The sequence below is a fragment of the Cynocephalus volans genome, chromosome 11 (assembly GCF_027409185.1).
Source record: "Cynocephalus volans isolate mCynVol1 chromosome 11, mCynVol1.pri, whole genome shotgun sequence".
Classification (NCBI taxonomy): domain Eukaryota; kingdom Metazoa; phylum Chordata; class Mammalia; order Dermoptera; family Cynocephalidae; genus Cynocephalus; species Cynocephalus volans.
The window spans coordinates 58,457,066-58,482,095 of record NC_084470.1 but is presented as its reverse complement, the minus strand read 5'-3'; the positions used below and the strand labels follow the sequence as shown (position 1 = coordinate 58,482,095).

The window sequence follows — 25,030 nt, the reverse complement described above, 5'->3', positions numbered from 1 at the left end:
AGTCCATAGTACCGCACCGTTAGAGGCTGAGCCAAAGCCGCGTCCAGCCAGGCCTCCAGAGGCGGATGGCCTTCTCTATCCTCCTCAGGGTGTGGGATGTGGGGTGTGGGGCGGGAGTTGGGGGTCGGAGGTCAATGTCCCGGTGGCCCAACGGGAGTAAGAGGTGACGCGGTGGCCGCGCGCGATAGCAACTACGCTTCCCAGCATGCAGCGGGGCAGGAGGAGCCTTTCAGCGCGACCAGCGCCCCGCAGGTCCTGCCGGGAGTTTTCATTGACCTCTGAGCCCCGTCTCATTTCTACTTGCTCCGCTCTCCCCGAGGCCTCGCCCCCTTCACAGAGCGGGTGACCTCCCGAAGTCCCGCGAGCTGCTTCCTTCTTTCCTTCTCATTGGTCTAACCTGGCTGCCATTCAGTGGCGAGGAGAAGAGAGTGCTTGCCGATTGGCGGATCCCGTTTGGCGCCAACTAGGAAAGGGGGGCGGAGCAGTGGCAGCCCCCAGTAGGTAGCTATTACCGCGAAAGGCCACTTCGGCTGCGACAGCCTGGGAGGGAAGTGAAGGTCAGCTAGGTTCTCTGCGACTCCTGACTGGGCAAGGGGGTGAGAGTAAAGCGAAGAGCGTGTGAGCCCAGGCCGTTGCCGCGCGGCTCCCGCCCCGCTCCCCCTTCCCGACCCTCAGTGTTTGTTTGGATTTAATCTTCAGGTTGCCGGCGCCCGCCCGCTGGCCTCGCGGGGTGAGAAGGCAGCAGCGAGCTTGTGGCTGGCGCCTGCCCGGTCCAGACGTCCTCCCGTCCGTGCCGCTTGCCCGCGGCAGCCGCATCCCTGAACCGCGGAGTTGTGTTTGTGTTTGACCCGCGGGCGCCGGCGCGGGGCGCGCCCGGTGCGGACGGGGCGGGCGCGGCCGGGGCGGAGGAAGACGGAGCGGGAGACCTGGGAGGCGGGGCGCCGCCATGGAACTGGGCCCGGAGCCCCCGCATCGCCGCCGCCTGCTCTTCGCCTGCAGCCCCCCTCCTGCGCCGCAGCCGGTCGTGAAGGCACTGTTCGGCGCGCCAGCTGCTGGGGGGTTGTCGCCTGTCACCAACCTGACGGTCACCATGGACCAGCTGCGGGGGCTGGGCAGGTGAGGAGGGACTGGCGAACGGGGGGTCCCGGGCCGCTGACCTCTCTGTCGGCCCTCGGGAATATCGGACTAAGAAACGGGCTGGGAGAGGGGTGAGACCTGCCTGTACGAGTCCTCCGCTCACGGGCGGCCGGGCTGGGGCCCGCCATGTGCACACTCCCCCCGGGCGGAATGTTGGGCGGGAGAGGCCGTTCGGACCCTCTAGGGCTGCCCTCAACCTGAGCCAGGCCCAGTAGAGGGCGGTGGCCCCGGCTCCCCACCTTTGCCGCCACTTTCGGATTGCCCTGTACTCTCTTGCCCCGCTATCCCTTGAAGTTCTTTGGAATCAACCCCCTCCCCTTCCACGGGGGGAAAGAAAGCCCTCCTTGGCGCTCACTTCCATCCTTTGCTGAACTCTCGAAGTATCTTAATTTCCTGTTAGCTTTGTTCCTCCTTAACAAAGGGACGTGGCATTTACTTTCCTGGTGATTGTGCCAAATCATCGCGATCCCTCGTGCTGTGCACATTCCTGATGTCCACACCGCTGCTTTCCAGAGGCTTTTTACTCAACTTTCTACATTGGAAAGCTCCCTGGACTTTTTATAGCAAAAATGCATCCCACAGTGTTTCTGATGAAGCTGCTTTTACTTCAATCTTAGGCATCTCATTTTCTAAGCACATGTGTTGTGCATTTTCCAACCTCTGAAAAGTAGGAACTCCGTCCAACTCATCTTTCATCCCTACTTCTAGTACAGTCCCTAGAACACGTGCCCTCATTTCAGGAAATACCCCAACATTGCCATAGTCATCATATCCTACAATGTGGCCCAAGGGCCATGCTCACTTGCTTTTTTATCTCTGATCAAGTAACAACAGGGTGTTGTGAGTGGCAAAATGGGATCTGTGGTGTGGTCTAAAGGTGGTGATGGTCCATGGCATCCTGGCTACTTGTTAACCTTATGGCTTGCCTCCTGTATGTGGCCTTTTAATTATGCCGTAGAAATTGCTCATATGAAATTATTACTTTTGGTTTCAGTGAGCATGAGCAGCCACTGGAGGTGAGAAACAACAGCAGTCTGCAGAGAATGGGTTCCTCCGAGTCAACCGATTCAGGTATTCTTTCAGTCTTCACCATGTATCCTGCATCTGTTGTGTGGGAAGCAATACTGGAATTGCCTGAAACATGCCCTTTCACCCAGGCACTTGGTTTTGGTAAATAGTTGAGACAGTACAGAGAGAAGTCATGGCATTAAATGACACACTTACGAACAGAACAGGGGAGCCTCCTTGGCAGTTTATGATGAGAGAAAACAAGTGTATATAAGGAAGTGCTGTGTGCTTGCTCTTGAAGGAGAAACAGTAGAGTAAAATTTACCAAACCACTGTAAGTGGCATTCAGAAAATGTTATTGGTTAAAATATGGAGCCAAATTACTGGAAGTATAAATGAAATAATTTCAGTGGTCCTCCTATGCATGTCATTCTATTTCATAAATTCATGTTACTGCAAGGTACGTCTGTATTTGCACAGATCAGAGTATTGGGGCACAGATGCTTTAGGTTAGAGAGCTATAAGAGCAAAAGTCTTAAAATGTAATGTAGCTTCTTAAGAACTGGAGACGTGATTCTCATTTGTGGCAGTGTGGCAAGCAGGAATATCAGTCAGGAGCTAAATTTCTGTAGAGCTACACAGACATTACGGAGAGTTGTGAGCTAGGCAGGCACTAGTGGGTCTGGGCCGTTCTGAGCTGGTATATAAGTAATGCCGAACATTGTCTCCTCCACCCTGCTGCCTTGGTGTCATTTTGTTAAAAGCAACAAATACTTGCCTTGCGTGTCATATGACTAATAGTTGTATTCTTCATACCCCAGAATTACACATATGATCGGCAAGGTAAAATATTTTAAATGAAAACTATTCCAGGAAGTGCTGGTTCTTTCTATGGTTGGAACTCACAGAAAGTTATCTGGGTCACCTCCATTTGGATAACCAAGCAATCATGATATGAATCAGTTTAATTCACCCTCTCTACAAATCCTATTTCCTTTGATGGTATTTGCAAGTAGGAGAAAGGGATTAGTAAATATACTGTAAAAATATTGAGACGTGTAAATATGAAGTTTTTGAGAATCATATAGAGACTTGACTTCAATTCTGACAAAAGTATGTCTTTGTTGACTGACAAAGAAAAATTACTAATGTCTTTATTTCAATGACAAAATGGTGTTTTGTTTATTATTTCCTAAGAGATTTTTCTTTAATTTCTGATAGGTTTCTGTCTGGATTCTCCTGGGCCTTTGGACAGTAAAGAGAAGTATGTATTCACTGCTCTTTTCTTAGTTTTCTTTTTCATTTCTTTTTTTTTTAAAGATGACCAGTAAGGGGATCTTAACCCTTGACTTGGTGTTGTCAGCACTATGCTCTCCCAAGTGGGCTAACTGGCCATCCCTATATAGAGATCCAAACCCATGGCCTTGGTGTTAAATCAGTACCACACTCTCCCAAGTGAGCCATGGACCAGCCCTCTTTTCTTAATTTTCAAATTAAGTCCTTTAGACTGGAACCCTGCGTTTAGTTGTTCCTGGTAAGACTTCTGGATCTCAGAAACACTTCAGTATCTTAAAAATGAGTAGTGTTTGAATGTCCCCCTCCTTTTTTTTAGCTGTAATTTTGGTGTTCTGTTCGGGTCTCTCCCAAATACTTGCTCCACCCTCTGACATCATAGCTGTGTACTGGGTTTACTTTTTTAACCTAGAAGTCTAGTGTTGGAGGTGCTCCTAGTATACAGGATGGCTTCAGAAATTTGTTCTTCCATCTCTTGCCTAAAATGGGAGTCCGTTTGCCTCCACGCTGGCCAAACTGCAGGCTAAACACTATGTATCTGCTAATATGAATACCTCTTACTGGCTTTATTCTCATTTACCTTCTGATCTCATTACAGCCTTGAACATCCTATGAGGAGAATAAATTCCCTACCTGTAAGTTAGTTCCCTTGTTTATTTTGAGGTAATATCTGTTATCTGCCCACTAGTTACCAGTGTGACCTTGATAGGGAGACCTTAATTTAGAGTGAAAACTACTTTCCCTTAGTCTCATAAGCACTCAAGACACTGTCTAGAGCAGCTTCAACAATGGCTGCCTCTGGATGACTTTGTCCTCTATCTCTGTCAGAGTTTTATCAAACAAAGGAAAGGTTCTTTTTACGCAAATGTTATTTGGGGGTTGATTTGGCACTATAATCCCTGCTGAGAGGAGGCCTGTAAACCTTTTGAAATTAGATGTAATGACACATAGTGGGAACTTGTGTCCTGTGTTCTGGCAAGGTGAAGGGCTGACCATGTTTACTGGTTATGTGTGAGGAGCTAGCACCACTGACATTCCCCCCGCCTGCCTCCCTTTTTTTTTTTAGAACTGAATTTTCCATTGAATTTTTATTTATGTACCTTAATTATTTCCTTTTTTTTTTTCTTTTTTTTTTTTCTCTCATTGATAGCAGAAGCTTTTGGGATGTAGCCCAGCTCTGAAGAGGAGCCATTCTGATTCTATTGACCATGACATCTTTCAGCTCATTGACCAGGATGAGAACAAGGAAAATGTGAGTAACATCAGTGTACTAATCCAGGGCAGAGGTGAAACCTGCAGTTGTCAGTGGAGTACAGAGAAGTGGCTGGGCTGCTTCCTGAGAGACTAAACCTTGGCCAAAGTCATGCCTGGTCTTTGGAGTCAGAAATCTGGGTTTAAATCCTGATTCTTACTAGCTGTGTGAACATGACAAGCTACTTCTCCTTTTAGGCTTGTTTCTTTTGTAAAATAGGAGTAGCAATATGTTTTAGGCTGTTTTGGGAATTAATTAAGATTGTGTATATAAAGCATTTAAAAAGGTGCTTGGCAGGTAGGAATTGCTCAGATGGTAACTCTTGTGAGTAACTATATCCATGAATAGTTTATCTGGAAGAGCGTGCAAGGCCTTCCTTGCCTCTTTGCTCTGACCCTGGGATGAGTTATAAGCCCAGAAAAAGAATTCTTGGCAGTATTTGAAAGAATGGGGCTAACAAATTCTAGGGAGTCTCGGAGTAACTGAAATGATGGCTTAGAGGGTTAACTTGCAGTTGTCCATCCAAAAGTTCAAGTACATCCTGGCCTGGTTTTGCTCTTAGACCTGACAAGATGCCTTGCTCAGGGTAGACATACAAAACAGTTGAATTAATTAGCTTAACTTCTCCAGCCTTCTCTCTCACCATATTTCCATGTGTTTATTTTCTCCACTTTTCCATTCCCTGCTAAAATGCCACAGTTCATAATCCTTATAAACTTCCAAAATTCACGTAAAACTTACTGCCTCCATGAACTCTCTCAGTGATTTGTTTGGCAACTTGTGAGATTTCATGAGAGAGAATATGGAGATGAGTTCCTCCCTTCAGTGCTTGGAGCAGTGCATCAGCCTCTGTAGTGTTTTCTATCAGGCCAAAGGTGTACCAATGACTGGTTCTCCACTTAACATGGCTTCTTTCAGGGTTGCCTGCCTGGAGCTTTGTTCAAAAGGGAAAACAACATAGGTGGTGGTTAAAAAGTTCTCACTCTGGAGTCATCCTGCCTGGCTTTGATATTTTGGGCACATTACTTAACCTGTAAGACCTAGTTGCCTCATCTGTAAAATGGGGACAGTCAGGTTGTACTTGATGGTTAAACAAGTTAATGCACAAAGAGTACTTAGTACTGTGTTATCTTTTTTTTTTTTTTAAAGATGACCGGTAAGGAGATCTTAACCCTTAACTTGGTGTTGTCAGCACCATGCTCACCCAGTGAGCTAACTGGCCATCTCTATACGGGATCCTAACCCATGGCCTTGGTGTTATCAGCACCACACTCCCAAGTGAGCCATGGGCCAGCCCAGTACTGTGTTATCTAAATAACTCTGTATTATTAGCTGTTACTGCTTTTAGTGCTTAATAACAAGTTCTTAAATAGATATTTTAGGGTAGGGACCATGTTTTGAAATTCTAAGTAAGTGGAATCATATACTATATATCCTCTTTTTTTTTTTTTTGGCTGGCTGGTACAGGGATCCAAACCCTTGACCTTGGGGTCATAACACCACATTTTAATCAACTGAGCTAACCAGCCCGTCACAGTATGTATTCTGTCACATCTGGCTTTCACTCAACGTTGTGTTTCTGAGAATTATCCATGTTGAATAAACCAGTAGGAGGGGTTTTTTTTTTTTTTTACCCCTTCAATGCTTTCAGTATAGAATACAATAATTTAAGTGGGGAATAATAGTCTCCTTTTGGTAAGAAGAGATAGAAAATATGAAGCTAAACAGATATAAATCTAAGTAGTTTTGATTCCTTTTCACAGGCAATTATATGATAATGACATTGTTTTAGATTTTAGAAAATTTATGATTAAGCTTATCACTCATGGTTTATCTACTTGGCAGGTACTCATGGGTGTGTTAGGAAATAAAGTACAAGAAAAGAAATGGCTGCTTTAGAAGGTAGCTGTTGACAGATCCTTGGAAATTCTTACACAATTACACAGATCCAGGGCTGGAATTAGATCAGTAATATGTGAACCCTTCATTTGGAAACAGTTACAAAGGTGATCAGTGCCCATTCCCTTACCTATGTCACCCAAGTTACAGCTGAGGCCCTAGAGCTGGTTTTCGAGGACAGTAGAAGGTATTTCAACATACTGTCTTGCAGGAAGCCTTTGAGTTTAAGAAGCCAATAAGACCTGCATCTCGTGGCTGCCTGCACTCTCATGGACTTGAGGAGGGTAAAGATCTCTTCACACAGAGGCAGAATTCTGCCCCAGCTCAGATGGTATGTGTTTTGGCTTTTATAGGGGAGTTCTTGACTGGAAGAGAGGATTAAAGCACCCTCTTTAACCCACAGTTGAAGACACTACAGTAGCTCTAGCTGTCTTTACCTTGACTTTGCCTTTTTTTTTTTTTTTTTAAAGATGACCGGTAACGGGATCTTAACCCTTGACTTGGTGGTGTCAGCACCACGCTCTCCCAAGTGAGCCAACCAGCCATCCCTATATAGGGATCCGAACCCATGGTCTTGGTGTTATCAACACCACACTCTCCCAAGTGAGCCACGGGCCGGCCCTTGACTTTGCCTTTTGAGAGATTATTTGGAGATTCTAGCAGGGAAGCACAGCTACTCATATACTGTTGACTAAAGAACAGTCCCCTCTATCAGGGAACATCGTCCTCTTTGACCAAATACACAGCTTCAGGAGGGATGCACATGGAGCAGTGAGGGAGGAAGGGGACACCTGCCTAGCCAACCAGATCAGACAAATCAACTGTGGTGATAAATGGCATGATAGATGTCGTAGCCAGATAGCCCTCACATCCAACTTTGTCTTTTGAAACTGGACTGTCAGGGCCAGCCCGTGGCTCACTTGGGAGAGTGTGGTGCTGAGAAGACCAAAGGCCATGGGTTCGGATCCCTATATAGGGATGGCTGGTTAGCTCACTTGGGGGAGAGCATGGTGCTAACAACACCAAGTCAAAGGTTAAGATCCCCTTACCCGTCATCTTTTTTTATAAAAAGAAAAGAAAAGAAACTAGACTGTCAAACATTCCTGGTGTCTGCTGTGTCTGGAGAGCAGATAGGAAAAATATTTGGCTTGTACAAGGAATAACTGACCTTGTCAATTCTGGGAAAATAACTTGCTGGCATCCTGGGTCATTCTCCTAAAAATATGTATGGTGGGATTATATTATATCTCTTACATAGAGCTTACTCTTTTGTAATGCATCCTAGGTGCTAAGGTATTTTCCAGAGGGCTTTTGTTTGGAGAGAGGTCTTGGCTTCTTCCAAAAGTGGTCTGTTAAGAACTATTATGGTTTCCAGTGAACCCACTTCCTACAGGCTGCTTGGCGATTGGGGGGCCACTTGTTTCAGGGCTATTTATTTACCGGACTGTCATTACTTCTAAAGTTTCCTACTGTTGGTCTGAATTGGGTCAACTGACAGCATCTGTAGACTGGAGAGGCCAAACTTAAACAAAATGACCACATTTGGTTTCCAGGTTTTCCTGGGAACTTCCATCTGAAAATATACCTTTCTGTCCTGGCTTGTAGGCTAAGGTCAGATTCAGCCAGTATTGCTGCTTTGTCTAGCATTGACACAAAGCATTTTTATATCTGTTCTTGTTTCGAATCTTCATAAGCCTGTGTAGCAGCTGGAGTTATCCCATTTGGCAGATTAGGAAAGAACTGTCAGAGAGGTTGGGTGATTTGCCAAAGGACACAAAAGTAGGAGACCAGGATTTAACAAAATCTCCCCCAAGTATACAGTAACACTTTGAGAGTAGGATATCAAAAACTGAGTATCGATAGCATGTGCTTAGAGACCAGAGCACCAGGATTTTCCTGTGATTATTTGGCTACCCTGAATTGTAGGTGCTGAGGGTACAAACAAAGAAAACCAGTGCTAATTTCACTGGTTTGGCTTTTGATTATGTCAGAGGGTGTTTCTTTTGTATCCTTGGTTGTAGTCTCCAAGCCACCATCTGTTTCCTCATAATGGCTTCTTGGTATAGGAATTATAGAGAAAGAATTAGGTTCTGTCAAGAGACTTGTATGTCATTTTCTGTATCACATCTGTACCAAGGGAGCCCAGAATATACCTCACAAAAGTTGACATAGCATAGTGTGAGCCTTTAGAAGGTACTGCCCAATGATAAATTTACCTACCCCAGGCTCTGCTGGATGAAAAACTGCCAGTTTTCCCAGGGTGTGCTTCAGTGCACTTAGGGAGGACCAGAGACAGCCCAGAACTTGTTTTGTATTGTGAAGCAATGCTAGTGCCAGAACTAGAGTTAGGCCAGGTGCAGAGAGGATTACTTGGTGAGTGATCTTAGAAAACCGGAGGGTCACCTAAGGACTAACAGCATTCATACCCCAAAGGGATTTGGGTCTTAAGTTATTTGTAGGACTTAATGTCAGGACTATCTTATTACTATGAAAAAATAGTATCTCCAAACTTTTTTTTCTGACTCTGAAAAGTGGCCGAAAAGAAATAATTCAGTATCAGCAGTGTTTATATTAGTAGTGTTTATTTCTAGATGTGGATTTATGAGTAGTTTTTCTAAATTTTCTATATTATGTATTGATTTTATAATGGGGGTTTCCCAAAAACATATATATATATATATATATATATATATATATATAGGGTTGACTAATGGGGTACCACCGTTTTTGTTCTAGGAATGTTTCTCCTAGGGAGATATTGTAGTGGGGAGAAGAGCTTGGGCTTTGGAGTCAAACAGGCGAGGTGTGTGATCTTAGTAACCTCTCTTTAAGCATCAGTTTCCTGTTTTGTTAAATTAAAAAAAGACGAACTACCTTTAGTGTATTGTGAGGCTTAAATTGGATTATACATGTAAAGATTATATAGTAGTATCTGGCACACAGTAATTCCTGAGTTAAAAACTGAGCAGTTGTCATTATTTAAATCCCAAGTCTAAAGAACTAGGACAGACCTTATAGGACCAGGCCACCCTTGATTTCCGTATGTCAGAACTGGAGTTACATAAGCATTCTCTAGGCCATTTTATGGTCTGCATAGAGACTTGCATCTTTTTTTTTTTTTTTTTTTAAAGATGACCGGTAAGGGGATCTCAACCCTTGACTTGGTGTTGTCAGCACCACGCACAGCCTGTGAGCGAACCGGCCATCCCTATATAGGATCCAAACCCGGAGCCTTGGTGTTCTCAGCACCACACTCTCCCGAGTGAGCCACGGGCCGGCCCGAGACTTGCATCTTTTTACCCTTTCTTCTTTCAGCAGATTATCATACTATCCCAACCCTCATGTTGATTGGAGTTCATTGATTACACCTCCTGATAAAAGAAAGCTTGTTCTTCACAAGAGGCTGTCCTCAGTTCCTATTATAAGGTGAACTGCTTCTAGGAAGAGTTCTTTGTGAAAGCTGCTTGGCCTGACTATAGACCTCAGGGCTGTGTGTGAACATCAAATAATTTATAATCTTGGGATACATTTTTCTTTGATTAAAAACTGCTAAAATTTTACTCTGTGTAACAAATATAACATAGTATCTTTTTGTCATAAAAATTAGTGACCCATTTGAGGAAATCAAAGTGAACCAGAACTTTCATTTATTAACAAGCCATGTATTCTTTCTTTTAGCTTTCCTCAAATGAAAGAGATAGCAACGAACCAGGAAATTTTGTTCCTCTTTTTATGCCCCAGTCACCTGTGACAGCCACTTTGTCTGACGAGGATGATGGCTTCATGGACCTTCTTGATGGAGAGAATCTGAAGGTACTGGGTTTTGGTGCTTCTGTGTTTTCCTATCTATTCTACTAACTACCCCTGGAGAAGTCATCTGAAAAAGAACAGCAGTTCTCCAGGGCTTGGTGCTGGCCAATATTTTTGTTCATTTGGTAAGAATTTATTGAGCTTCTGCTCCTAATCTGATTAAATCCTTAGTGGGGAGGTGTGTCAAAAGAAGATATTCATATAAACTTTCTTACCCTGAAGCAGCTAATCTATTTATGTGTAAGAGACATGAAAAAAGAATAGTGTAGCACTGGCTGCCAAGTGGCATAAAGATGAAGGGTCTGAAGGTACCTCCTCACATGTCCTTATCAGGGGATGCTTTATGTTCAGGTATCTGAATTAAGTATGATTGTTTTCTGACCTTAAAGCTCTGGGGAGTGGGGAAGGTCAGGGGGTGGGTACATTGAGATACTTCCTATCCAGGTCTGTCTGGTATTCTTCAGGCAGAATGTCCTGAAAAAAAAATGTAGCAGAACTTGCTGAACTGAAGAAGTTATTCAGCGAAATAAAAAACACAACGGAGAGTTTAACCAGCAGGCTTGTCGAAGTTGAAGAGAGAACCTCTGAACTTGAAGATGGGCTGTTTGAAATAACACAAGCAGACAAGAAGAAAGAAAAAAGAATCAAGGACATTGAAGAAAATCTGAGAGAGATATCAGACAACCTCAAGCGCTCAAATATCCGAGTCATGGGTATTCCAGAAGGGGAGGAAAATGGAGATTCCATTGAAAACATATTCAACAAAATAGTGGCAGAAAACTTCCCAGGTATAGGAAAAATCACAGATCTTCAGATCCAGGAAGCTCAACGATCTCCAAACGTATTCAACCCAAAAAGGCCTTCTCCAAGACATGTCATAGTCAAATTGGCAAAACTCAGAGACAAAGAGAGAATCTTAAAAGCTGCAAGAGAGAAGCGTCAAGTCACCTATAAGGGAGCCCCAATCAGGCTAACATCAGACTTCTCATCACAAACCCTAAAAGCTAGAAAGGAATGGGATGATATTTTCAAAATACTAAAAGACAAAGATTGCCAGCCAAGAATACTCTACCCTGCAAGGCTATCCTTCCGAAATGAAGGGCAAATAGTATATTTCTCAGACAAACAAAAACTGCGGGAGTTCACTACCACACGACCACCCTTACAAGAAATTCTCAAGGGAGTATTGGGTTTGGATCCTGAAAAATAACTACCACTGCCATAAAAACCCAAGAAAAATCAATACCCACTAGTATAATAAAAATGGCATCCATGAAGAGAAAACAAGCAAACAAAAACACTATCTACAACCTAAGGAACCAACAAACACAGAAACCAAACAGTAAATCAGAAAGCAAGGAACAAAAGACACCTAAGACAACCAAATAACCAATAAAATGCTAGGAATAAATCAACACCTTTCAATAACAACTCTTAATGTAAAAGGCTTAAATTCCCCAATCAAAAGACACAGATTGGCTGACTGGATCAAAAAGGAGGACCCAACTATATGCTGCCTACAAGAGACCCACCTCACCCATAAAGATTCACACAGACTAAGAGTGAAAGGATGGAAAAAGATTTACCATGCAAACAGAAAAGAAAAACGAGCTGGAGTAGCTATTCTTATATCTGACAAAATAGACTTTAAACTAAAAACCATAAAAAGAGACAATGAGGGACACTACTTAATGATAAAAGGACTGATCCATCAAGAAGACATAACAATCATAAATATGTATGCACCCAATGTTGGAGCAGCCAGATTTATAAAACAAACGCTATTAGACCTAAAGAAGGAAATAGACACCAATACCATAATAGCAGGGGACCTGAACACCCCACTGTCAATATTAGACAGATCATCTAGGCAAAGAATCAGTAGAGAAACACAAGATCTAAACAAGACTCTAGACCAATTGGAATTGGCAGATATCTAAAGAACATTCCACCCAACAACCTCAGAATATTCATTCTTCTCATCAGCACATGGATCATTCTCCAGGATAGATTACATATTAGGTCACAAATCAAGTCTCAATAAATTCAAAAAAATTGGAATTATCCCATGTATCTTCTCAGACCACAATGGATTAAAACTAGAAATTAATAACAAACGAAACTCTGGAAACTTCAGGCAGAATCAAACCTAAAGCATTTAATGTTACTCTCTACTGGATCTTTTTAAAACCAATTTTTCTCTTTCTTTAGAATGATGAAGAGACCCCGTCATGCATGGCAAGCCTCTGGACAGCTCCCCTTGTCATGAGAAGAACTACGAACATTGTAAGTTATTCCAGTGTATCTGGAGGGAACCTTTAGTAATTGGGCCACTGGACAGAGTAGTCCTTAGCTAGGCACAGCCAAAGGTTGAATGGAATGATAGACTCAGGGACCTGGGTTTTAGACCCTACGATAGCTACCTACAGGCAGTGACTTTTGAGGGATGCATTTTATCTCTCTGTGTGTTTCCTAATCTATAAAATAAGGAATGTGGATTAGGAGGGACTGTATAGTTGTAACTAGCTGTTAACATCTAGGCAGTTTGAAAAAGACTGTCGAAAGCCTTTGGCCTGAAGACTATTAGCTTTTTTTGGATCATTCTCATTTATATCATATACCATAGCACCTAGCACAACACTTGAAAAGCAACAGTAACTCACAGGATATTTACATTTTTTAATCAAAAATACCTGCCTAATCTGTATATATATTATAGACTCATGTGTTCTGTCATAGGGATACTTTCAAACAGAAAGAAGCAAGGATGTACCTGCACAAGTATATTTTCATTTATGCAAATGCCTAGAGAACATCAGATATGTCACAGTACAAATTTACAATTACATATGAATTGGTAACTTCATTTATTTAACTATCAGTAACCTGAACTAAATATGGGACAAATGGACTATAGTTTTGAGGTCACTTATGGATTATAGTAAACTAATGTGCATAGCTTTTGAAAAAAATAGGTTAACCAAATACAAATGTTATGACTAAATTTACCAGGTCATTTTGAAAGACGTAAAGTTACAACATGAGAACACTTCAGAAGTGGCTATCAGTTTTATATATTCGATTTTAAAATCATGTACAGAGTCTTGTGGGCTCTCAACAGTGGGGAATTTCCTTTCACAATGGTTATTGCAGATTTACCATTGCTGGGGGCTTTGTTAGAAAATAAACTTAACAAAAATAAGAGGGAGAAAATCCCTGGTCTCTGGGAGAACAGATATGGGAGTGAAGAAGTGACATTGAAATTTTAGTATCAGCTTGAATATGAGTGGTTTACTGAGGTGTGGAAGGACATTCTGTACAGAAGGAAAAGCCAAGCCAAGACACACTGAGTAGTGAGCAGGATGAGTTGTCAGATTGGCTGCCCCAGACTCTGGGAAATGCCTTAAAATGACGAAGTAGGAAAAAAGACATTTGAACACAATTTTGAAAGGTACTTGCTACTCTGCCTGCCCCCCCCCCCCAACTTACCCTCTTAACTATACTTTAACAGTCTCAGTGCCTCTATTTTACAGTACAATCTAGCTACCTTACATCTTTTCTGAATTTAGGTGGGGTATTAAAACCAGTTGAACTGCTCAAGCAAGGTACAAGTAATAAAATGGAGAGGAAGAGGCAAGCCAAAAAATGTGTTCCTGGCTGGAGGGTGACAGTTTCTTCTCTTGACTCTTAGGACCCTATGTAGATAATAAGTTTCTTGAGGGCAAAGAATATTTTGTCATCTGTGCCAGGCCCTATGAGAATTTGCTGGGACTAGATGAATCAACAGTGTCTGTTTCCTAATTTAGGATTGATTTTAAACTATTCCAGGAAGCCCTTGGTTTATTGTCTTACCATTCAAGTGAGCAGGTTTTAATGAATAATGGGTCTGTCTGTTTTTTCCCCTAAGGGAAATCGAAGCAAGCTGTTTGACTTCCCTTCCCTGTGTAGCTCCAGCACTCGGTCAATGTTAAAGAGACCAGAAAGATCTCAAGAGGAGTCTCCACCCGGAAATACAAAGCGAAGGAAGAGCATGGCTGGGGCCAGTCCTGAAGAGGCGGCTAGTCCAGAGAAGACCCACGAGGTTAGTTTTGCAGGTTTCTTTTTTGCTCTTCGAGAATACTATATTTTTCAGTTCTAAAATTTCCATTTCATGGTTCTTTTTCTTTACTGAGACTTGGCTGGTTTTGTTTTGTTTTTTTCATTTGTTTTAAGTGTGTTTGTAATTGCCTGTTGAAGCATTTTTAAGATGGCTTCTTTAAAATCCTTGTCAGATGATGTCAAAATCTGTTCTGGTATTGGTATTGGTTGGTTGTCTTTTCCTATTCAAGTTGAGATTTTTCGGGCCGGCCCATGGCTCACTCGGGAGAGTATGGTGCTGGTAACACCAAGGCCACGGGTTCGGATCCCATGTAGGGATGGCCGGTTCGCTCACTGGCTGAGCGTGGTGCTGACAACACCAAGACAAGGGTTAAGATCCCCTTACCGGTCATCTTTTAAAAAAAAAAAAAGTTGAGATTTTTCCTGGTTCTTGGTATGACCAGTGATTTTTTTCAGTTTTCTCTTGTATATTCTCGATATTGAGACTCTATATAAATCTTTTTTCACAGGCCTCCTCCGATACTGCAGGGTAGGTGAGGGTGGAAGTCCAGGTTCTCCAGCACAGCCTCTGTTGATAACTCAGGTGGAGGCATTGCTGGGCAGGAGTGGGAGTTCCGGCCTGCATCCTGGTGGAGTGGCAATTGGAGCACTTTATTACTGCTGGGCATGGGTGGAAGTCTAGGCACGTACACGTGGGTGCACCCCACCCCCAACAGCTGGTGGGCATGGGAAAGGGCCATAATTTTTCCCATAGTATTTGGCTGGAGTACAGTGATTATTGACTAAAAGTTTTCTGCCTTGACAGGCTGTCCTTTGCCTAGGAAGAGCAGGCTTTATAACACAGTGCTCTAACTAGCCAGCCCAAGAGCAGGCTTTTCTTAAGGCTTCTCGTTTCTTTGGGTTTGTTGTGTTGCTATCTGCAGCTGAATGTTTAACTCGTTTGTTTTTAATCTTTCTTATGTCCTGATAAATCTATTTAAATCTATAAATTTCCCACTGCTTTAGGTTTTTTTGTTTTGTTTTGGCAGCTGGCTAGTACAGGGATCAAACCCTGGACCTTGGTGTTATCAGCACCATGCTCTAACCAGTTGAACTAACCAGCCAGCCCCTGTGCGATAGGTTTTTAATAAAGGCTTCACCCGTACTCAAAAAAAATTGGTTTCCTCTCAAGTGTCAAGTTCGGTATATCTGTCTAATTGCTCAAGTTAATTGCTTTATTCATGGATATGCAGTTTGTTTTGTTTTTTATACATGCGATTTTGGACATTTTCTCTACTGTTGTGAACATCCCTGTAGGTACACAGATCTAAATTATTTTTTAATAGTTGTACAAGAATCCTTACCATGGATGTGCTATTTTTCTGTTGGTTAACATTTGGATTGTTTCCAGTTTTTTATCACTATCAACAGCTACAATACTAACTATCCTTGCACGTTCATTTTGGGGGGAATAAGTGGGGTTGCTAGGGCAAATTCTATGTACACTTACTGTATTCATTTTCTAAAAAGGAGTCAGCAAATGCACATGCCTACCAGAAACAATGAATTGACCCATTTATCCAATATCTCCCCAGCACTGAATGTTATTTCCAGGAAGTTTTTGCTATTTTGATGTGTAAAAAGTGCTATCTCATGTCTGTTTCTTGACTTCAGGGGAAATTGAGCATCTCTTCATTTCTTGTTGATTGTTAGCATTTCTTTGGGTGAGCGGTCTTTGTATAGTAGTGTCATAGTTCTCTGGGTATAAGTCCTATGATCCTTTGCATTATTTATTCTATTTATCCCATGACCGAAACACTCAAAACATTATTGTATCTCAGCTGTGATTGCTCCATTTTTATTAACTTTTTAATGTATTTTGGCTTATGTTCATAGGTTTCCTAATTTTAAAACTATTATTGCTTCCTGAAATGCAGTATGTTTGGCTTTTTAAAATTGCTTTTATTTGTATTTTTTTTCTTCATTGTACTGTCCTTATATTAAGGTTTGATGTTAAATGTTATAAACTAAACTGGAGAACTGCCTGTGTCTTCTGTGGCATGAAAATCTTTGAATAAATATCAGTCTTAAAAGTTTAGATAAACAACAGTTATGAAAACATTTAGGCCTGGTGCCTAACATTTTATAATACCTAGTTAACCTAATGTTTTATAAACATTTTCTCTCTTTAAAGTGTTGTTCTAAGAGCCAAGCCCGTGGCGCACTCAGTAGCGTGCTGCGCTAGGAGCGCGGCGACGCTCCCGCCACGGGTTCGGATCCTATATAGGAATGACTGGTGCACTCACTGGCTGAGTGCCGGTCATGAGAGGGGAAAAAAAAAAAAAAAAAAGTGTTGTTCTAAGAGAATGTTTAATGGCTACATAGTGTTTCATCTTATGGGTATATTAGAAGTAGTTGAATAAATCATCTTCTGGACATTTATTTATTTATTTATTTAATTTTTTTTTTTTTTTTAATTTTTTTTTTTAAAGATGACCGGTAAGGGGATCTTAACCCTTGACTTGGTGTTGTCAGCACCACGCTCAGCCAGTGAGCAAACCAGCCATCCCTATATGGGATCCGAACCCGGAGCCTTGGTGTTATCAGCACCACACTCTCCCGAGTGAGCCACGGGCCGGCCTGTATCTATCAATATTTAAGAATATTTATTTCCTTTTACTCTTGCCATACTAGAGATTGACTTTTTTATTTCCATATTTGTAAATGTTTTAGGGAAAATATGCTATTGATGATCATTTGTTTTGTGTATATATTGGCCCTCATGTTTTGGTTTGTTTCTTTTTTTTTTTTTTTTTGGCCAATATGGGGATTTGAACCCCTGACCTTGGTGTTATTGCACCATGCTCTAACCAAGTGAGCTAACTGACCTGACTTCTTTTTTTTTTTTTTGTCGTTTTTTCGTGACTGGCACTCAGCCAGTGAGTGCACCGGTCAGTCCTATATAGGATCGGAACCCGCGGCGGGAGCGTCGCCGCGCTGCCAGCGCAGCACTCTACCAAGTGCGCCACGGGCTCGGCCCTAACTGACCTGACTTCTGACACCATAGTTTAGTTTTGCCTGTTTGAACCTTTTATGGAATCATACTGTATGTATTTTTGTGTCTGAACTCTCTTGCTCAGAGATTCACTCTTGTGAGAATAATTCAGACCGTTATGTATATCGTTGTGGTTTCTTTTTTCATTATTGTGTAGTATTTTGTTGCATGAACATACTACAGATCCATTCTACTGTTGATTGCCATTTGGGTGGTTGTTAATAGGTTTTGGCTGCCATGAATATAGCTGCTATGAACATTCTTGTATAATTTCTTTTACAAATGTATATGATGATATTTCAAAAAGTTTGTTGAAAAATAGAATTAAAAAATAAGATGAATCTTTCCATGAATTAGTTAGTACCTTTGTACTTTAGCTTTAGTAGATACTACCAAATAGTTTTCCAGTCCTTATACTCACAACCAAGTATGAGAATTCCATTTGTTCCATGTCCTTGCCGGTTTTGGGCATTGTTTATCGCTTTAATTTTAACCATTCTGGTGAGTGTGTGCTATTTCTGTGGTTTTAATTTGAAATTCCCTAGTAGTCATTTTCTTGGTCATAGAATTTTCTCTCTGTATTACTTGTCCAAGTTTTTTGCACATTTTTCTATCTGGTTATCTCTTACTTGTTGGAGTACTTTATATATTCAGATATTAATTTTTTATTGGATGAAGATTTTATTTCTCTTAATATCTTATTGGTGAACGGAATTTCTTGGTTTTTTAACTTATTTCAATTTTCAATCTTTTTATTTATGTTCAGTGCTTTTTATGTCCTGCTTAGGCAATCCTTACCTCCTGTGACTAGACCTTTTAACATGACCTTAGAAGTCTGATAGTTTCCTTGGTACTATGACAAGGCATTCCAGGTTTATCTTCTACATTTCTTGTCCCAACCTAGAGTGATTGCTTCTTCAAAAAGCTCTGGTTTCTTTTAGTGGAAAATAGTATTTAGAGGATATATTGTGTCCTCTAGGGGTACTGCTTGTACCCCTAGAGCTTCTCAGCAGAGAGAGCTAAGAAATACTTTTTTAATACTTAGTCTAATTTTAACCCCCCGCTATAAAAAATAAGGAAGGGAAACTTAGTTTCAGAGCAATTCAGTTAGATACTGAAATGACAGTAGACCTACTCGGTAACTATACTCTTTTTTTCAGTCCTGATTCAGTTATGTAAGAAAAATCTCTCATTTGCCAAATATAAACATTAACATTTCAGTCTCCTCCTTGTGGCATACTCCAGGTGAATGTTTTTAGAAGTCTCATTCAGAACTCTGGCCTCATTCTCCACCTATAATTTGTTACAGGTTCTACGTAAGTCTTTATCCCTCGCATCTTCCTCAAAAGGGACCATAGAGAATATTTTGGACAGTGACCCGAGGGACCTTATAGGAGACTTCTCCAAGGTAATCTCAAGCAGAGTTGCCCCAACTGAGTGATGCAGGGCGGGATGGGAGGGTACCTAGAACCCCACTCAGCCTTTTACTGGGGAAGGTCCTTGGTGTTTCAGCCAGGTTTTGGGTTTTGAAGGAACAGGGAGTCTAAAGAGAAGAACAAGCAAAGACCCAGGGGTATGCTCGCTTATGGAAACTTCAACCTGAATTGAAGCTGTTGGTTATGTTTGTGTTAATTGCCATGGGGATAGGTGCATTAGTCCGTTTCTGTTTCTTATAACAAAATACCTAGAACTGGGTAACTTATAAGAAAATGAAATTTATTATTTACAGTTTCTGAGGCTGGGAAGTCCAAAATCCAGGGAACACATCTTGTGAAGTTCTTCCTTGGTGGTGGCTTCAGTGACATAGGGTATCACATTGCAAGATGGTGGAAACAGAGAGAGACTAACCTCCTTAGTCACTCTCCTTTTTAAAGCCACCAGAACCAGTCCCATCATTCCAAGAATCTAACAGTCGCAGTGGTGATCAAGCTTCCAATACATAAAACTTGGGAGACACGGGCCGGCCTGTGGCTCACTCGGGAGAGTGCGGTGCTGATAAAACTTGGGAGACACAATTCAGTACATACCAGTGGGTGAGCTCTTGACTCAGCCAGTTGTCCTAATGAGTAATTGCTGATGGTGCCCATCTTCTTCCTCAAGGCTGGACCAGGTCTTTTTTTTCCATTCCTAGTGCCTAGCACATGCTGGACATAACAGGTACTCAGTAAATGAAGCATATTCCTCACTGTTTTTGTTTTTTTGTTTTTTTTTTTTGTTTTTTTTTTTTTGGTTTTGGCTACTGGCCAGTATGGAAATGTGAACCCTTGTCCTTGGTGTTTATAACACTGTGCTTTAACCAACTGAGCTAACCGGCCAACCCCCATTGTATTTTTAAGTGCTGTTCACAGTCTTCTACTGAAATGAGGATTCTTAACAAAAGCTGGAGAAAAAGGAAATTACTTGAGGTTTCTTTATTCAAATCTGGTTTACTAGGGGGTAACCTTGGATAAGGTACTTACCTTTAACATCTGAAAATGGAGATAATGTACCTTATTGGTTTGTGTGAAAATTAAATGTCAGAATACTAATGAAGTGTCACATGAGTATTAGCATATACTAACTATTCAATTAATGTTTGTCTTTTTAAAGCTGCCTCCTACCAACAGGCAAGCAGTATAAATATAAATATATAGGCAATCAGATTCTCTAAGTACTTTTTTTTTTCTTTTTTTTTTTAAGGGTTATCTCTTTCATACAGTTGCTGGAAAGCATCAGGATCTAAAATACATCTCTCCAGAAATTGTAAGTTATCCTTTTGGAGCTTACCACACAAGGGGTATTTGAATCTAGCCATTTCTGACAGTCAAAGTTGATTCTTCCTTGGCTTTCTCTCCACAGATGGCATCTGTTTTGAATGGCAAGTTTGCCAGCCTCATTAAAGAGTTTGTTATTATTGACTGCAGATACCCATATGAATATGAGGGAGGCCACATCAAGGTATGGATTCCTGAGATTGATACCTTGGGAGGCATAAAAGGAGCCTTATGCTCTGTGAATCAAGATCTGTAATGTGATTTTTTTTTTTTTTTTTGGTGGCTGGCCAGTACAGGAATCTGCCCCTTGACCTTGGTATTATAAGGCTGTGCTCTAATCAAGGATCTGTGATTTCAAAAGAGGGGATGGTGAAACCTAGCTACTTAGCTCCCATCGTGGTTGTGAGAATTTTAAAACAACATGGTGGGTGTGGAAGGCATTTGACACCTGGTGCACTGAATGAGTGTTCTCTGGTCTGCACTATTCTCTACCACATTTTCCCACAGATGCTTGCCCTGTTCTGCCCCTCACACCATCACCATCAAGGACATTTCTAGGTTATACGCACTGTTGTACAAGTGTTTAAGGGGGATCAGAAAGTGTTCTGTAGTGTTTAAGAGGCTTGGGTACAAATGTCTGAACACCCCAGGGATCCTCACGAGGAGAAGCCAATCTCTGGCAACATGCCCCAGTTTCTGTGCCAGGCTTAACGACGCCTTCTAAGTTTATAGTTCAGACAAGCTGCCTGGTGGGTGGGGGTGTATTGAGACACACCTTCCCAGGAAGAAAGGAACTGGTCTTCCCATTTTAATCTTTTACTCGATAAAATAGTGTTTAAATATGTTAAGAGGGTACTTGAAATATGGTGTTAATGTTTACCACTGTCCTCTGGCTATTAAAAGTCCCCAAATTTACAAATACTACTCATAAAGTGCACCATAGTCATTTGAGGTGCCTATTTTCAGTCCCTGTATTCATTACTGTACAATCAATGTGCATAGACCTGTGACGCTCCACTGAGATTCAGGTGCCAAGTGGTCCAATGGGCTATTGAGCCAGGAGATCTGCAAAATCACAAACTGGTCTTGTAGACTTAGGGATCACATCACGCTCTCTGAATTATTACTTCCAAGTCTGGAATATGCAGGTGCCAAGGGTCTCTGATACCTTCACAGGGTGCAGTGAACTTGCACATGGAAGAAGAGGTTGAAGACTTCTTACTCAAGAAGCCCATTGTACCTACTGATGGCAAGCGTGTCATCGTCGTATTCCACTGCGAGTTTTCTTCTGAGAGGGGCCCCCGCATGTGAGTGCCATACAAAACTGGGCTCTGGGGCAGAAGCCCCATGATGCTTTTGTGGGCCTTGGTGGTGCGTGGCTTGAACGTGGAGTGTAATTTAGCATATCAAGTGTACTCTTGCACATCACAAGTCATTTCCATGCCTCAGCCTACCATGTGACATGTAATTTCATGGTTTGTAGAAGTGCAAATTCATGAGTAACATGTTTTTCAAAATTCTTGTCCCTTTAGCAGTTGTTTATTCCATGAACAGCTTCCTCGAGTGTAGTTTATAGGCTTGACCTAACATTTTCAGTTTCAAAGGATTTTCCAGTTTCTCCAATCGAGTGCTCTCTATGATGCTAGTGTTGCCATGCAGTATCCCCATGGATCTGGCCTCTGCTTCATCACACCCCCTCCTGAATGGTTCGCTGTTAGTCTTTCCTTTATACTGTGTTAAACTCTGACTCTTCCAGTTTCTCCACTGCCCTTATTTCTACCTGTGGGGCTACCATTCTCATGTGACATCCTTCAAGTACGTGGTTGCTTTTCACACAAATGCCCGAAAAGTGTGAAGGTCTCACTTGATGTTATTGTGCTTGATGTTATTGCCACCTTAGAGGTGAAAAGAAAAAGGACCAAGCTGGCCATCAGTCATCTGTGATCATTCAAAAAGTATTGCAAGCCTGGAGTGTCAGGCACTGTTGAAGCAGTAAAAATACAGTAGAGAGCAGGACTGACAAGGACCCTGCTGCAGAGAGATCCCAGTGGAGAGAGAGATGTGAGATGATCATGACAAGTACTAAGAAAACAGGGACAGGCAGTTAGAGCGAGGTGGGGCAGAGAGTGCAGCTTCAGCTAGACTTATCCAAGAGAGACTTCTGACAGGGCCATGTTTAACTGCAAATACTTGGTCACATTTGCACACACCCAGACTATATACACAACTACAACAGAAACTTCACACACGTGACTGTCTCCCTAAATCCCTCAAGCATCTCTGTGCCAAGAATGAGGACTTTGCTCTGCATTAATACCAAACCATTAACATATGAACAAGTGATGTTCAAGCAAGACCTTAATGTTCATTCATGAATAGAATTATTCACTCAGCAGATACTGGTGCCTCTCATATGCCAGATACTTTTCTAGGTACTGGGGAAAAGAGCAGTGAACTAAATAAACAAAAAATCCTGCCCTCCTGTAACTTAGATTTCAGAGTGGACAAGAGGCAGACAAATGTAACACATATGTGAATTGTACAATATGTTAGAAGGTGCTTCAGAAAAAAAAAGTCCCCAATGGCTGGAGTGGAATGTGTGAGGGGGAGAGTAGCAGGGGGGGTGACAAACTATAGGCCTATATCAATCCAGGCATAAGATGCAAGTAGGTGCCCTGAGGCAATAGCAAGCCCAGCCTGTTTAAAAGCCACAAGAAGAAAGAATCCCAGTTAAAACTCCTATCTAGTAAGTGAGGGAGACTGAAGAGAAAGCTGGGAAAAGTGGCAGGGGAAGCTGGCTCAGAAGCTACTGCTACAGGTGGTGGCAGTGAAGACAGTGGGCAGGGGTCAGATTCTAGGGCTGTTTAACTTTGAGGAAAGAAAGTTGGGGAGGTTCAGACATGGTATATGTGCTTGTCTGAGGGACCAGTGGAGCAAAGCTACTATCTGTGGGATTATGACCAAACGACTCTATATCAGAATCTCCCGCAGGCAGAATAATACACAGCCCTTCAGAGCCTCAGTTGGCCTCGGATAGCCAGTCTCCTGGTGTCCCCACCAGTGGACCACCGTGTGCCGATACCAAGTCAGGCGTGGAGAGCAACTCATCCTGGGAAACAGCAAGTCCGAAAAGAGTCCGCCCCCTCACCCATCATGCAACACATTTTGTGGGGAACCTGGCGCTGAACCATTAATATACAACCTGCTTCTGGGCCAGGTTTCTTATGTAGGAGTCAGCCCTCAACACAAGGATTTGTTTTTTTGAAAAAAGCAAAAGTTGGGAAAGAGACAATCTACTGTCACTGGCTGTGAACACTGTGCTTACGTGGTCAGGAACTTGCAACTCAGCACTGATTGTTTCCAAGAATAAATGTAAGGTTGGGAAGATATGTGTAAGGAGCATTTAAACCACGACACTGTTTTTACTGCATCGTCTTCTTTATGTTTCTCTTTATTGGAAGAGCTAACCTTGCTTTGGCCTTTATTCCCCTCTTCTAGGTGCCGATATGTGAGAGAAAGAGATCGGCTTGGTAATGAATACCCCAAACTCCACTACCCTGAGCTTTATGTCCTGAAGGGGGGATACAAGGAGTTCTTCCTGAAATGCCAGGTAAGACTGGGTCTCTGGAGAGCATGTTCCCCACTCCCATGTTGTACCAGTTGATCTGTCTTGTGGTTGTTTCTTACCAGGGATCTGGGGACAAGGTGGGTATCTGCCCTGCACAAAGAGGGTCCCTGTAGAACCCGCTGCCTGGGTCTGCATTGCTGCTCCAGCCTTGTAGCCCTCAGCAGGGAGGGAGCCAGATTGTGAGTCTGAGGCAAGTGTGCCCTAACCTCATCCCCTCCTATCCCCTCAGTCTCACTGTGAGCCCCCCAGCTACCGGCCCATGCACCATGAGGACTTTAAAGAAGACCTGAAGAAGTTCCGCACCAAGAGCAGGACCTGGGCAGGGGAAAGGAGCAAAAGGGAGATGTACAGTCGTCTAAAGAAGCTCTGAAGACAGTGGTGCCAGACAGCAGCAGCCTGAGCATCCCTCCCGCTTTCCACTCTTTGCTGCAGAGAAACTTGAGCAAAGGGGCCAGTTATGTGACATTTGGAGAGAAGGCCTGGCGCTTCCCTGCCTTAAACCTACCTCCTACACTCCCAAGGTTGGAGCCCAGGGCAACCTGCTGGGTGTACCCCTTCTGTCCCTGTAAGACGCCTTCCTTCCACATCAGGACTGTCTGCCAAGGCTGTCACATGTCACAGCACAGTTCTGAGCACCACATCAAGCTGTTCTGACTCATCATCCTCCACAGCTGGATGAAGCAGCAGTTGGGGCCTTACTGGGCTCTGGGCTCATGAGTGGAGGGGAGAGAGAAAGAGTAGAGAGGAGTAACACAAACAGATATGCTGCTGGTGGAATATCAAAGACAGCCTGGGAAGGAAAGGTCTTTGTGGGATAACCCATATCTTTAACTTATTCAGCTTCATCAATCACTTTATTTTATTTTTGTAAACTCCTGGAGACTTATACTGCTTCATTAGGTCAAAATACTGCCATTCTAGGTAGGATTTTATCATCCCAGGGACTACCCCTGCTTTTAATTTTTAAAAAAAAAGGGGGTAAGAAAAGGCAAACCTGTTGTGAGTTGTGGAACAGAGCTAGGAGCTCTGTCATCCCCAGGAGGCACTGCGGTACTGGGGCTGCTGCTATTTAAAGCCAAGTACTGAGACGGTGGTGGGAGTGGGCACTGGACTCAGGC

At 42.6% G+C, this 25,030-nt stretch overlaps 1 protein-coding gene across 2 annotated transcripts; it reads left to right on the top strand.

Moving 5' to 3' along the window:
* Positions 1–946: 946 nt before the first annotated feature.
* Positions 947–24,282, top strand: CDC25A (cell division cycle 25A). 2 transcript variants are annotated; one of them, XM_063114992.1, is made up of 15 exons: positions 947–1,116; positions 2,132–2,208; positions 3,367–3,409; positions 4,037–4,073; positions 4,589–4,690; positions 6,801–6,920; positions 10,268–10,402; positions 12,611–12,685; positions 14,307–14,480; positions 18,841–18,939; positions 20,211–20,273; positions 20,370–20,468; positions 21,461–21,591; positions 23,783–23,894; positions 24,142–24,282. In XM_063114992.1, the coding sequence occupies exons 1-15, from the start codon at positions 947–949 to the stop codon at positions 24,280–24,282; spliced, it is 1,578 nt and encodes a 525-aa protein (XP_062971062.1). The 2 variants fall into 2 exon arrangements, with proteins under 2 accessions (XP_062971062.1, XP_062971063.1); XM_063114993.1 differs by lacking the exon at positions 6,801–6,920.
* The last annotated feature ends 748 nt before the right edge of the window (positions 24,283–25,030 follow it).